General features: G+C 41.8%; 1 protein-coding gene across 2 annotated transcripts in view; it reads left to right on the top strand.

Moving 5' to 3' along the window:
- The first annotated feature begins 4,477 nt into the window (after nt 1-4,477).
- Nucleotides 4,478-15,985, top strand: part of LOC136875417 (uncharacterized) — a 57,865-nt gene continuing 46,357 nt past the window's right edge. The window contains exon 1 of one of the 2 annotated variants that reach the window (XM_067148974.1): nt 4,478-4,808. In XM_067148974.1, the coding sequence (XP_067005075.1) occupies nt 4,694-4,808 (115 nt within the window). In that variant the 5' untranslated portion in view covers nt 4,478-4,693. The remainder of the gene's footprint in view (nt 4,809-15,985) is intronic. The other variant, XM_067148973.1, reaches the window with a different exon arrangement.

Genomic DNA, 15,985 nt, shown 5'->3' with positions numbered 1-15,985 from the left:
AAAAATTTGTTTCGATCTTCATCAACGAGGTAAACAGATTAAATTTATCTGGGTTCCGGGTCATTCCCATATCACTGGTAATGAACAGGCTGATCGTTTAGCTCAGGCTGCTGCGCATGGTCAGGGTGTGGCGTTTTATTTGATGTTGCCCTACATGGAATTTTGGAGCGGTTGTTGCGAGACTCTACGACAGATTTGGCAGACTGAGTGGAGTAACCCCGCGTGTCGAAAAGGACGGCACTTATTCACAATTCTCCCGAATGTCCCACGTTCTCCGTGGTTTACAAAACATCCTTATACTCGACGTCATATTACGAATCTTGTCCGTTTGCGGCTTAACCACATGTGCACGCCGGACCAATTATTTCGGATGAAGTTGGTCGCGTCTAACCTCTGTCAGTGTCGAACGTCGATTGCTACCATTAATCATCTATTTTTTCAATGTCCGTTACTCGAAATTAGTAGGCGTAAATGGTTACAACCTTTTTTTCGTACACACTTCGCGTTACCCACTCAATTGACGTGTTGGATACTCGATCCCACGCCTACTACGGTAATTGCCCTCTCGAATTTCCTTTATGACACTAATTGTTTACTGTAGGTTCGGTGGTGTTGTTTTTCCTTTTCCCCTTATGTGTCGACCTGGTCTTGTTTGTGATTGGTAGAAGTCGCCAAGTATCGGTCACTCTGGCGTGAAGTCTAGTACCTTGTGTCCTTGTGCTTTTCCTGTGTGGTAGATATGTAGTTCATTCATTCATTCATTTATTTCAATTAATTCCAACGAGCCTGCAGGCTCATACATAGGAATTGTACAGGACATTACATACTGGCGGGCACTCAGTTCACCTAGAGCCACCGGCGAGTGCGGACGTACGGAGTGGAGGGTCCCTGGAGTGGGAGAAGGTAGTGTAAGTGCGGAGTGTTGGAAGTCAGCGAGGTGCTTACAGGCAATGATTGGTACAGAGCAGTACAGGGCGAGCATAGGTGGTTGGGAGGGAAGGAAGAAGAAAGAAGAAGTGAAGACAAGAAGATGCAGAATAGAACTGGATAAAATAGGATACTTTATACTTTCTGCAGCGGTGATTTTGATATTGCTTTGGATTGGGGGAGTAGAACTGAACCCAGGTCCGACTTCCAGAGGAAATATGAGCTGGGAGGACATGGAAACAATCAGAAAAATCGTAAAAGAGGTGGTAGCAGAGACATGTCCCTTCGAACAAATCAAGAACATGATCAAGGAACAAACGAGGGAGTTTGAAAAAATGAAGGGGTGGTTTCAGGAAAAGATAGAAGACACAGCTTCACAGGGGAGAAGAAACGGTGAAGAAGTTTCAGCATTAAGAGAGGAGATAGGGAGATTGGAAGAGGAGATATCGAAACTGAAAGCCGACGTAGTTGTTAACACCCGAAGTCGCAGAAATAAATGCTTATTTATATATGGAGTGCAAGAGGGTAAGAAGGAAGATAAGACGAGTATAGTTTATAAAGTAGTGGACATAATTCAGGGTAAAATGAAAATAAATTTCAGTGAAGTGGACATTGATGATGTGACAAGAGTGGGAAGATTTAGAGGTAATAGGCCTATCAAAGTGCAATTATTTTCTACACTGATGGCTGATACAGTGGTGCGTAATGCAGGTAACGTGCAAGGAGAAAAAATATGGATAAGGAGGGACATAGGAGCTGAAGAGTGGAGGAATGAAAAAACTCTTAAAAAACACATGATACGAGCTAGGCAGCAAGGGTTGAATGCAGTCATCAGAGGACAGGAATTAGTGGTGACAGGCAACAGATGGAGGAGAGTATGGTCGGTGAATAGACTGATGGACCTAGAACGGAGGATGAAACAAGATGAGGAGGCTAAGAGAAGTGCAGTGAATAACGGGGATGACAAACGAGTGGAAGATAATAGGCAAGTGAAAGATAAAGAGGGTAGAAGTGTAATTATAGGAAGTAGTACTGAAAAGTGTCAAGAGAGACGGAGCGAGGTGTTAAGTGGAAGTATGAACAACGGTAAGGAAAGAGCAGTGGACGGGCAATGCAGGAGAGAGGCTGAAGATCAAAGGGGTGATGGGGGAAAGGAGAGTGAGCAGCAAGAAGCTGAGAGAGCTGAGTGTAGTGGTGTAGTTAGACAAGATCAGGGTATAAAAGCAAGGCCAGTGTTAACCCGTGAGTACCTCGCACAGAATTTGAGTTTGAGCGCAGGGAGAGATAGAAGATATACGGACATGATGAGAGCAATGAAAAGTAGTGAGGGTTTTGTTACAAGAAGTAAAAAACAATAATATAGCGAGTAAGTAAGTAATTAAGGGCGTGGAGGCTGAAATGCTGTGAAGGAGAAGTGGTATATAAGTTATGATATGTTATAGGGTTGAAATGTGGTGTTGGAGAAGTGGTGGTATAAGATGGTGGATGGCAGTTTGTTGATATTTGGGGCTGGAGGAGTGATGGTAAATGTGGTGCTGGATAAGTGTTGTAATTTGGCTATTTGTAAATTTTGGTTTGGGGGAAGATGGAGTTTTCGGTAGGTAATTATGATGGGTACTAGGATGAGTATGAGTGTATGGCAAATTGAGCAAATTATGATATGTTATAGGGTTGAAATGTGGTGTTGGAGAAGTGGTGGTATAAGATGGTGGATGGCAGAAGGTGAGTGTATTTGTAGAAGAAGTAGAGGTTGTGGTACTGAGATTGTATTGGTGTCTGGTATAAATGCTGAGTGATGGCAGATGAGTGTGTGTTAGGGCTGAATTGTGGTGTTGGAAGTAGAGGTGGTATATGTTGAAATGTGGTGTTGGAAAGGTATGGAGATGTAGTTATGATATGTTATAGGGTTGAAATGTGGTGTTGGAGAAGTGGTGGTATAAGATGGTGGATGGCAGAAGGTAAGTGTATTTGTGGAAGGAGTAGAGCTGGTATGCTGAAGTGTGGTGTTGGAAGTATTGAAGGCTTAGTATTCAAGTTATGATATGTTATAGGGTTGAAATGTGGTGTTGATGGCTATTTAATTTTTGGAGCTGGAAACAGGTGAGTTTATTGGTGACTGGTATAAATGCTGAGTGATGGCAGACGAGTGCGTGTTAGGGCTGAAATGTGGTGTTGGAAGTAGAGGTGGTATATGTTGAAATGTGGGGTTGGAAAGGTATGGAGATGTAGTAATGTAACTCGGCTATTTGTAAATTTTGGTTTGGTAGAAGATGGAGCCTTCAGTAGGTAATCATGACGGGTAGGATGAGTATGAGTGTATGGTAAATGCAAGTTATGATATGTTATAGGGTGGAAATGTGGTGTGGGAGAAGTGGTGGTATAAGATGGTGGATGGCAGAAGGTGAGTGTATTTGTGGAAGGAGTAGAGCTGGTATGCTGAAGTGTGGTGTTGGAAGTATTAAATTATGATATGTCATAGGGTTGAAATGTGGTGTTGGAGAAGTGGTGGTATAAGATGGTGGATGGCAGAAGGTGAGTGTATTTGTAGAAGAAGTAGAGGTGGTATATGAGGTAGGGTTGGTGTGGTATTGCTGAAATGTGGTGTTGGAGTATTGCTGGCCAAAATTTTTGGAGGCGTGATTGGTATTTGTTATTCATTGCCGAAATTTCTGGAGATGAGAGGTAATTTTATTATGGAGTGTTATGACGGAATGAAATGAAATGAAGCAATGTTAACGCAGATTGGTAAAAGTTGCGGTATGGTTGATTGGAACGCAATGACGGAATAAGATGGCCGGTTTGGTATGCAATCAGGTAATGGCTGGTTTGGAATGCAACCTGGTAATGCTGCTGTTGCAGCTTATGCTGGAGTAGGTCAGGGAACAATAGAGGTGATGAAAATGCTGAAGTAAGAAGGTTGCGTACGTGAGAGTGATAACAAGCATGGAGTTGTAACACCAGCAGTAGAATGTAAACATTGACCAGGCTGTTGTGAATTGATGTAGATGGAGTTGGTTCTGGTATATAACTGGGACGGTATTGTTTATTTCATTTTATGTTATTTAGTACATAGTGGAGAGGGGTGGCTCAGGTTGGACTATTCTTATTAATCTTATTTGTTATTTATTATTATTATTGTGAACATGTATTCGGGGCTGAACGCCTGTTTTGTTCACTAATAAATACATAAATACATAAAATAAAATACTGGCGGGCACTTACACATCAAAATATAGTTTGTGTATATAAGATAATTAGTAAATGGTTGAACATATAAACACATACAATATATAAAATATGTACATCATCAGTATGAGGATTACAGAGAATTATTTCTGACTGTATTTACATTTACGTAACATGAAAGTTGCCAAGGTACAAGAATGAATTATGGAGTATTTTCATTTACATAAGAGTTGCTGAAGTACATATTCTTTTTCATCTTCTCCATCTTTTGGGTTTGTTTAGAGGATGCGTGGCTGGGTATACCGCTCCCAAGCGAAGCCCATTAAATTATACGATCAAGACAAGACAAGACAAGACAAGCTTAGCATGACGGTATGGGAAGGTTTGTAGGCCTGTCTTTTTTTTCGCGCGCTTTATGTAAAGAACGAATTTGTTTTGCGTTGGGTGAAAGTTTCATGTGACCGCTTGTGGTGTTGTGTAGGGATTTATATATTTAGTTAAACAATAGGAAAACAAGTTGCAAAACTTGTCGTTGGCTTAGTACGAGACCGTAGGATTTAATTAGAAATATTGGCCCATAATGGATTTTGGAACTGAATCTTCGGCCGTGCCGTCATCTTCAGAGGAAAGCCCAGTAGTGCATCGCCGAAGATCTTCTTTATATAAGAGCGTTCCTTTGCGTGCAGATTGTTTGGGTAAGTGGATTTTGCTCACTGACATTTTCGATTATTGTCCAGTAGATGCTTCATGGCGTGTTTTTCTGTAATCACGTCCTAGTTCATGAACAATGGGCACCGGCTGAGTGGCCTTGTTAGTGGTCGGGATACTAGTTATGGAATGGGAGAGAGCATCACTGAAATATTGTGAATCATGGGCCCTCCTTGTGCTGTTCAGGCTCCTAGGACTACAATGCACCTATGGTCCCACCCGTTACTGAAGAGATCCTCACTTGGACTATGTGTGAGTAAGGATAGAAACCTGCTTCACAGAATTTTTATCCAGCACGCTTGGAACATTTTAGCAGTTTCGGACCTATGGGAGTAACAGAGTCCCACTGCCATGCTCATTTACGACGAGGGACTCCTTGGAAACAACTTGTCAAACAAAATGGAATTCGATGGGGAGCTATGAATATTAAAGGGGCTTACGGAAAAAAGAAAGGGAACGGGCTGTGTCAGCAAAGATGATGCATCTAATTTGCGAGAAGTAAATGATATTCGGGTAAGGGGAGATAATGAGTGAGATATAGGAGATTATAAAGTGTACTTGACGGGTGGTGAGGGTTAGGTCTTTTCATCAGGAATACTATTGTACACAACATGGTTTCTGTGAGGTGCGTAAATGAGCGAATGATGTTGGCAAATTTATCAGGTGGAGGAATTAAGACGAGAGTTGTCTCGGTGTATTCACAATGTGAGGGTGCAGATGAGGATAAAGTTGACCAGTTTTATGAAGTATTGAGTGACATTGTAGTCAAGGTCAGCAGCAAGGATGATAGATAGGGTTAATAGATGATTTCAATGTGAAAGTTGGAATTATTTTCTTTTGCAAGTGGCTTTACGTCGCACCGACACAGATAGGTCTTATGGCGACGATGGGATAGGAAAGGCCTAGGAGTTGGAAGGAAGTGGCCATGGCCTTAATTAAGGTACAGCCCCAGCATTTACATGGTGTGAAAATGGGAAACCACGGAAAACTAACTTCAGTTGGAAATAGAACTCACCGATATGAAAGGGTGATTGGTAATTGTGGGGAAGATATGGAAGCTAATAGGAATGGGAAGCATTTGCTGGACTTGTGCTAGTATGTGTGTGTCATCATCATCATTAGTCGTTGTGCTCATTACTGAGCATCGTGACCTCATAACTCCATCATTTCCTTGTTGCAACATTGACAAGATGTCTCCATCCCGAGCGGTTTTCACATTTCGTTAATATGACCTGAAGTGGTAGCCTAGTGATCTTCGCCTGATCTATCCATTTGCTTGCTGTTCTTCCACGTGGTCTACTGCCTTCAATTTTGCCTTGTAAAATTACCTTTTCCAAGTTCTCTCCATCTCGTCTTAAAATGTGGCCAAGGAACTGGAGGTAACGTTCACTCACACGGGAAGATACGCGTTTCTTTATGCAGAGTTCTTCCAGAATGGAAACATTAGTTCTTTTTTCTGTCCAGGATACACGTAGCACTCTCCGCCTACACCATATCTCAAAGGCATCAATGCGCTTTTTGTCTTTAGCATTCACGGTCCAGGTCTCACAGCCGTACAAAAACACGGAGAACACTACTGATTCTACCAAGCGCATCTTCGTGGCTTATGATATTGCCCGGTTCTGCCAGATCTTAGTAAGTTTAACCATTGCAGCACGACCTAAGACAATACATCTTTTTACCTGGGCTTTATTGCAGCTTCCCGTGTTATTGATGACAGATCCCAAGTATACAAATTCCTTAACTATATCCAGGTCCTTTAGGTGTCCCATAAGTTGGATGTCACCTTGCCGATCTACTACCATTAGTTTGGTCTTTTTGATGTTTATCTCTAGACCATATTGAAGACTAGTGTTCTTCACCCTTGTAAGCAAGTCATGAAGTTCCTCTTCACTACCAGCGATGAGGGAAGTGTCATCTGCAAAGCGCAGGTTATTAATTTTTCTGCCACCAATTGAAATTCCACCATTCCAGCCATTGAGAGCTCTTTTGATGACACACTCTGCATAGATGTTGTAGAGTTGAGGTGATAATATACAACCTTGCCTTACTCCATTTGTCACATTGAAAATGCCCGAGAGATCACCATCCACCTTTATGGTTGCTGCGTGGTTTTTATACAGGCTTTTCAGTAACGATATTAAGTGCAGTGGAACCCCAAATTCCTTTAGCACCTGCCACAACTTGTCCCACAACACAATCAAAGGCCTTTTTGTAGTCCAGGAAGCAAATAAAGGTAGGGACACAAAACTCGCAACATTTCTCAATTATCTGTCTCATGTTCAGGATTGACTCTCGTGTTCCTTTACCTGCAACAAAGCCTGCTTGTTCTGCGGATATCTGAGGTTGCAGGAAGGGTTTTAGGCGTTGATTTATTATGTAGAGCAGAACTTTGCTTGCGTGGGATATTAATGTGTAAAGATGGAAAAATCAAACATCTTGGTGTAATGATGAAGTGAGAGCAGCTTGTAAACGTAAAAAGAAGGCATATCAGAAATGGCTCCAAACAAGGACCGATGCAGACAGGGAATTGTATGTATATGAAAGAAACTGAGTGAAACGATTAGTCGTTGAATCCAAAAAGAAGTCATGGGAATATTGTGGTAATAACCTGGAAAGGTAGGTCAAGCATCAGGGAAGCCTTTCTGGACAAGAATGAAGATTCTTAGGAAGGGAGGAAAAAAGGAAATGAATAGTGTTTTGGATAATTCAGGTGAACTCATAGTAGATCGCAGGTAATCGCTGGACTGGTAGAAAGAATATTTCGTAAATCTTCTCAACGTAAAAGGAAATCTTCCGAGTGACGTCGCGAACAACCAAGCTCATTGGGGAGGAGGACATTGATGTTGGTGAAATTATGCTTGATGAAGTGGAAAGGCTGGTAAATAAATTCCAATGTCAGCAGGGATACAGTAGATCAAATTAGACCTGAAATGGTGAAATATAGTGGGAAGGCAGGGATGAAATGGCTTCATAGAGTAATAAGATTAGCATGGAGTGTTAGTAAGATACCTCCCGATTGGACAAAAGCAGTATGTGCACCTATTTATAAGCAGAGGAACTGAAAGGATTGCAACAATATCGAGGTATCTCATTGATCAGTAAAACAGGCAAAGTGTTCACTGGCATCTTGGAAGGGAGGATGCGATCGGGTGAGAGGAAGTTGGATGAAAACAAGTGTTGTTTCAGACCGTAGATCAGATTTTCAGTCTGTGCCAGGTGGCCTAATTGAAAAATGCTACGAGAGGAGTAGACAGTTAAGTTTATGTTTCTTAGATCTAGAGAAAATGTATGACAAGGGTACTGAGGGAAAAATGTTCGCTGTACTGGGGGGACTGTGGGATCAAGGGTAGATTATTAAAATCAATCAAAGGCATTTATGTTCACAATTGTGCTGCAGTGAGAATTGTTAGTAGAATTAGTCTTTTGGTTCAAGGTACTTACAGGGATTAGACAAGGCTGTAATCTTCCTCCTTTGTTGTTCATAGTTTACATGGATCTTCTACTGAACGGTATAAAGTGGCAGGGAGGGATTTAGTTAGGTGGAAATGTAGTAAGCCTCTGCAGATGACTTTAGTGGCAGATTGTGCCAAAAGCCTGCAGTCTAATACTTTGGAACTTGAAATTAGGTGCAATGATTATGGTATGAAAATTAGCTTTTCCAAGGCTGAATTGATGTCAGTAGGTAAGAAATCCAAGAGAAATGAATGTCAGATTGGGGATACAAAGCTGGAACAGGTAGATAATTTCAAGTTTTTAGGATGTGTGTTCTCCCAGGATGATTGTATAGTATAGTAGTGAGATTATCATAATTGCAGCTAAATCACAACTGGATATCTGCTACGTAGACATTTCGAAAGCTTTCGATTCTGTAGACCAGGGCCTCTCAGGGTGCATGCGCTTGGTGCATGCACTGTGCACGGTGCAAAAGACGACTTTGCTTGGTTGACCAGAGTGCAGACCCCCCACTCCTCGATTTGGAGCAATAGCGCTTACTCTCTCTTTCCTCATGCCTGTCTTGCTCGCTCCCCCTGTCTCCCTCTTCCACACTTGCCCCGTAGCGCTCTAAATCCGAGCTGAGTTGTGCAGAGTAGAGCCGAGCTTAGCCGAGTAGCCCAGAGACGAAGCGTTGATCCGAGACAAGCCGAGGCCGACCGATGCACAGTGCACGGAGCTCTTGCGCCTCGATTTGCACGCGTGAGATTTTGGGCGTTTGAGAGGCCCTGCTGTAGACCATAGTCTGTTGCTCCATAAACTCTCCGAACGATTTAATATACATGGCAGTCTTCTGACCCTCCTTGCTGGCTTCCTACATAACCATTGGCAGAGAGTGGTAATATCAGGCACTTCATCCTCATGGTTACCAGTCACCTCCGGTGTCCCACAAGGCAGTACTCTTGGCCCCTTGTTGTTCTCTTTGTTTATGGACGATCTGCCGCCAAACTCAACGAAACAGCGAATACCCTACTCTTTGCTGACGACTGCAAGATATTTAGGGAGATGAGGAATCCAGCAGATGCAGCTCTGCTCAGTCCTCACTTAATGCCCTCTCGAACTGGTGCTGTACTTGGAAACTTATCCCCAATCCACAAAAATGCAGCCACATGACCATAACACTACGTAAATCTCCTCTACTGACATCATATTACCTACTCGACAAGCCCATCACAGTAGTTATGCAACAGCATGACGTAGGTGTAATATTCGATACAAAATTACAATTTAAGACCCACATAGAAACATATACAACCAAGGCTATGAAATTACTAGGCACTCTCTATCGCTTCACAGAAATTTCTGACCCCATTGCTCTTCGTCACTTCTTCCTCACGATCATTCAACTTCTCTTAAACTACTACTCTCCGATTTGGACAACAGCCTCCCCCATCCAATACTAAGCAGTTAGACAGAGCAGACTCAGAAATCAGCAGTTATTAATGGCAATTAATATGTCACCGCTGCACATCAGGCGACAGGTAGCTGACCTGAGTTTCCTCCACGGGATCTTAAATGGGCATTACCGCTCGGAACATCTTGTCTCACTCTTCTCTCTCCATGTTCCTTCCCGCTCCACCAGAACCAAAGACCTTCTCCACATTCCCGACACTCAGCACTCAATACTGCAATGATCTTTCCTAATCCGTCTCCCAACACTCTTTAACAATATTAATAAGAGACAAGAGCTTGATATAGCATCAAATAAAAGCATATTCGAGAGGGGTGTAAATAGTCTCTTAAAGATAAGCTGATGTGAAGGGATTATACCGTCATCTTGACCCGCGACGACTTGGCTATGAACATGGACATTCTCATGGTTTTCGATTTGGACAGTTATTATTAGTAGGCTGTGTACCTGATCTTGTTATATTTTGTTATGTTTGTTATATTTTATTATGAAAGTTTACGTTTGTTAAATAGTCTGTTGACAGTGCAAGTGAAATTTGCTCAGTGTAGCTGTATCTTGTGCTTCGTGAATAAATAAATAAATAAGTCCTGTTCACACAACATTAGCACCATGGGTCACCACTTACATTGCCAATTTTTGCGAGGTATGACTGTCCTATGTTTATTCCTCACCTAAGACATGAGGGATTAGACAAGGCTGTAATCTTCCTCCTGCACAAGACTGCCAAACTCTCTACTGGTCTGGATTGGTTAGGGTGGGGCCTGGACAAGACCAGTGATACGGGGACAAGCAAAGTGGGTCTGGCGGCGTAAGCCCCCAGGTTAGAGCCACGAAGCGGCCTTAGGCCTCTAGTTTCCTATGCAAGCACCATTGGTCTGCACTAGTTAGGGTAGGGCCTGGACAAGACCATTGGTTTGGATTGGTTGGGGTAGTGGGCCTTGGACTGAAATTACCTTTTTTCTTGGCGTACTACAGCAGTGCATTCTACAGTATGTGGATTACTGGTGAGAAGATGAAAAACTTTTTTCTTGCTAGTTGTGAAAAGCTTAATTAATTAAGAATGCTGGATAGTAGCAAAGCCTACTGCATTGTTCTCGGCAGAAAATGCCTAGAGATCGAGACAGCAGTGCATCTCTCCATTGCTGATACAATACCTATGTAATTCTATTGATAGGTTCTTCTGGATTATACATTGCTTCACTTACAGTTTTATTAACTGTGCTTTTTTTACTCCGCGGGTCGGTAACGCTGTGTACTTCTGATCATTGATGTGAATGATGTCACAACGTATTTTACTTCAGCCAATAGCAATGCGAGTAGCCATTCCAGCAATGGAAGATAGCTTGCACTACTCTTCGTTAGGTTATAAAAGTAAATGTACTTCTCGGGGTGGGCTGGTGGGTCCCTGGATATGACAATGAATGCACCTCTTCTCTAAAAGGAATTCTACGTAAGTTTTGCATGCTTTTTACTTTATCACCTTCTTATAAAACTTGCTTGAATAACTCTGGAATTTTATCATAAGATTGAATTAATTAAGGTGCAGTAAAGCTAATGCAGTGAACTCAGTTACAATAAGCAGTATTCTGTAGGAATAATGCCTGCTCCAAGACGATACTATCCTTACATCAGACTGTTTTCAGACCAACTTTGCTTTACGGGTGTGAAAGTTGTGTGGACTCAGCATATCTTATTCATAAGTTAGAAGTAATGGATATGATAGCATGAAAGTAGCGAGAATGATTGTTGGTACACACAGGTGGGAACAATGGCAAGAGGGTACTCAGAATGAGGAGACAGAGGCTAAGTTAGGAATTAACTTGATGGATGAACCTGTATGCATAAACCGGCTTTGGTGGTGGGGTCATGTGAGATGAATGAAGGAGGATAGGTTACCTAGGAGAATAATAGACACTGTGATGGAGGGTAAGAGTAGTAGAAGGAGACGAAGACAACGATGGTTAGACTCAGTTTCTAACAATGTAAAAATAAGAGGTATAGAACTAAATGAGGCCGCTGAACTAGTTAAAAATAGAGGATTGTGGCCGCGTTTGGTAAATTCACAGAGGCTTGCAGACAGAACGCTGGAAGGTCTATAATGAAGATGTATATATGTATGTATAGTACTCACCAATTTCATGTGTAAACAAATACTGACTCTTTTCATGGCCAATAAATTGTTTTCTCTCTTCTAGCCCTAGTTTTCTACAAATATTTGTTTCCTGCATTCCATAGCAGATTATAGAGTTTGGTGAGTTTTCAGATTCAGTCTCACAGGCACGGCACAGAGTGGCTATCCAAAATGTTCCAGATCACTAATCTGAAATGCTTCCAGTACAAATGCATGATAACTCCAGTACAGCAGTGTTATCTCTGTTCTCCAGGTGTATGTATGTTAAGGTAACCTGCATCGTTTAACTCAAGACTCAGTCAAATAAAGAATGGGATCAAACTCTAAGAATACTGGTGACTGCCAACTCCAGTACAGCAGTGTTATCTCTGTTCTCCAGGTGTATGTATGTTAAGGTAACCTGCATCGTTTAACTCAAGACTCAGTCAAATAAAGAATGGGATCAAACTCTAAGAATACTGGTGACTGCCTTAAAGAAGTTTGTAATGCAGACTGGTCCCTTTTTATTGCAGGCTAAATGTCTTTATAGCAGCCATTGGCCAAGTACTGTTCATTTATATTTTAATAACAGTTCATAAGTTTATGTACACAATTCAGCCAAAAATATTAACATAACACATAGTTTTAAGGCGAGTTGTGGTTTTGAAATGCTTGGAATGATTGAAAAGTAATGTTTTACGATACCTGAAGTAGCAGAGACGAGAGATCCTCCCCCCATGCTTGCTGGAAACCCACACCCACCAACCTACCCCATAATGTATGCTTAATTATATAGAAGAATTAAAAGCAAAACAGAGTGAAAGAACAAAATACCATCATATTCTTTGTTCCTATTGGCCAGCACTGGATCAGCTGTGATTGGCTCTGAAGAAGTCTATGTAACTTTTTTTCCCAACAGATCGTATGATCGGTGGCCACAGGGCTACTACATTCGCTGAAATTGTACCACCCACCGTAATAAAAGTATGTTTTTTGATCATTCTATCTCTGTCACAAAAAATATGTAGATGAATATTAATTGAAGGACTTTGTTATAATCTAGCCCAATGGTCTTGTCACTTGCCGGACCTAACCAGTCCAGCCCAATGGTCTTGTCACTTGCCGGACCTAACCAGTCTAGCCCAAAGGTCTTGTCACTAGCCGGACCTAACCAATCTAGACCACTAGTTTTGTCACTGGCCAGACCTAACCAGTCCAGCTCAATGGTCTTGTCACTAGCTGGACCTAACCAATCTAGGCCACTCGTTTTGTCACTGACCAGAACTAACGTATCCAGACCATTGGTCTTTTAATTTTCCTGGTCTTTAGAATATATAGTGGTCTTGTCACTAAAAAGTTGGCAGTCTTGTGTAACTGGTCGAGATGTCATCCAAGCTGCACCATGTTGTTTGTTTAATTTGTGTTACATCGTCCAAACCGTGCTGTGTGCAGTCTGCCAAACAACAAATTACCGATATTAGTCTATTTTTGCACACTGTAGCGTGGTATCTGTCACAGTTTTGCCCACACATATCGCACACAGCCTGTATCTGGCTCTTGGAAAGCTTTCCTCCCACAAAGTTTATGGTGTAATCCATGTACTGCAAACCGGATTGTGGAGTGTCTTAGTATGTATCGCGGATTCTTCTACTTGTTTGCAGTCATAGCATCTGTGATATAAAATAATAATACTCAAGGGGTCTTTATTGGGTGGTGGTGATTGGTTTTAATAGGAAGGACAACTGGGCAATCATCCTCTATTAACACTAATCAGAGTGGAAAAATGGAAAGGGTCGCATACTTTGAAAAATGAAGGTATCCGTCAAAGAAAGACAGGGCCACGAAGGGTGTGAGAATGAAAGACTCCCTAGGACCTCTACACGTAATACCATCAGGGCCTCTACACGTAATACCATCAGGCTTGGAAAAGAGCAGTTTGAAAAATGAAGGTATCCGTCAAAGAAAGACAGGGCCACGAAGGGTGTGAGAATGAAAGACTCCCTAGGACCTCTACACGTAATACCATCAGGGCCTCTACACGTAATACCATCAGGCTTGGAAAAGAGCAGTTTGAAAAATGAAGGTATCAGTCAAAGAAAGACAGGGCCACGAAGGGTGTGAGAATGAAAGACTCCCTAGGCCTCCACACGTAATACCACCGGGGTCGGAAAAGAGCAAGAGTTGACCAAGGGAGGTTGGATAAGATAGATGAAGGTGAGGAGCCTGGCACAAGTGGAAGCAATGCCAGGACTTGGCTAAGGACTCCATGGTAGCCAACCCTCGCTCCCAAGTTAAGAGCTTCTGGGCCCGTTTAGTTGCCTCTTACAACAGGGGCAGCGGTTACTGTGGATGTTATTCTGTTATTGGGTCCAGCTTCTCAATACTTAATACATAACAATGACAGTGTTGTCACCAAGTGAGTTGGCCGTGTGATTAGGGGCGCACATCTGCGAGCTTGCATTTGGGAGATAGTGGTTTTTCATGGTTTATTTTCACACCAGGCACACCAATTCTGATAGGTCTTATGGCGATGATGGGAGAGGAAAGTGGTAGGAGTGGGTACTAAGCGGCTGTGGCCGTAGTGAAGGTACGTGAAAATGGAAAACCACAAAAAACCATGCTGCTGACAATGGGATTTAAACCCATTATCTCCCGAATGCAACCTGATAGCTACGTACCCCAAACCACGCGGCCACTTGCTCTATAGTTTTATTTGAAATGATTATCAAATGTATTTTCCTGTAAGCTACTGTAATATGTCTGTTTCGAACTTAAATAATATGACCATACAGCGTGGACAAAAGTAGTGAAGTTGCACATCGTAAATACAGCTGATGATGAGAGCTGAACAAGCCTGTGGTGCAAGTGTCCTCCTTTTCTATCTCTGAAATATGGACACTCTACGCTGACCCGAACTTTCATAGTAAAATACAGTTGATACAGGTTTATGCGTAACCCAGTTCTTGTTTTGTTGTGATTCCTAACTCAGGTGAGCTTAGCCCAGTATTCCTTCATCTTTGTGTTGTGGGTTGCTTTCCTTTCCTGAGTCCACTTCACTGCCACTCCAGGACGCAGTGCCTGGAGAGTGTCGGATGTTCTGATCAGCATTTTAAATTTATCCCTGTTGAATATATCTTTGGGGTCAAACAATAGGGTCCTTAAGAAAATAGATGAAACAAGGGAAATGATCAACGCTGTAGAAAAGAGGAAAACCAAATTCCTTGGCCACACATTTCGACACAACACATTCCTTTACAATGGCGAAAAATGAAAGTATCCTCCTATTCAATACATCATATATTCCGTCATTAGACGGAGTAAACAAGTTCAGACATGTTTCGGCTCGTTTGAGCCATCTTCAGTGAAAAAATTAGGGGGGTTGGAATAATTTACATAATATGAGTTGAAAAAATGCTAAAAAACATAATGAAAGCGCAAATGAAAAAACAAACAAAAGAGAGCCTAGACGGAAACAAAATAGCACAAATATACAATATTTACATCAATATGCAGAGCAAAAAACAACTTATTGCGACAAAATTCAGTGAAACAGGTGTTAATTTGAAATAATAATTGATACTAAAAACTGCGTTAACCTAAGAAACAAGGGAATGAGAAAACAAATGATGCAGATGGAAATGAATAATAGCACATGGTGAGGTTGTGGACCTCATAGTTTACAAATTATTAGTTTATAAAAACGACAAAACAGTTTGAAATCGCTGTCAAAATCCTAGTGGAAACCCATCACATTAAAATGGTCAGGAGGAGAGCGGGAGCAAACATTTTGAGAGAAACCAAGCCTGAATTAACCTGCAGGCGAAAAGCCTGTGATAAGGAGAAAAAACACCTTAAATTTAAGGCTTCAGAAATAGCAGCATTCTTAGTATCTTCTCAATCTAGCGGTCCCTTTCTTCATTATTGTTTCATAATGTTGGCTGGTGTTTTGCCTTATTATAGAGGGGTCGGAAGGGCCGCATATAAAAATATGAGAAGCTGTGTTAGGTAGAAGACAGATGCATAGTAAATTGTAGTAATCTAGTGGAAACCGTCAATGAAGTTCTAATGTTGTGCAGTAGGTGGTTGTCCTCTCTAGTGGCCTGGCTTTCTCAAAGTAACGGTCTCGTTCGCGTGATCGAGTCTATCAC

Source organism: Anabrus simplex, chromosome 6 (assembly GCF_040414725.1).
Source record: "Anabrus simplex isolate iqAnaSimp1 chromosome 6, ASM4041472v1, whole genome shotgun sequence".
Lineage (NCBI taxonomy): Eukaryota > Metazoa > Arthropoda > Insecta > Orthoptera > Tettigoniidae > Anabrus > Anabrus simplex.
The sequence above is the reverse complement of the archived record's forward strand: the minus strand, read 5'-3'. Positions and strand labels throughout refer to the sequence as shown.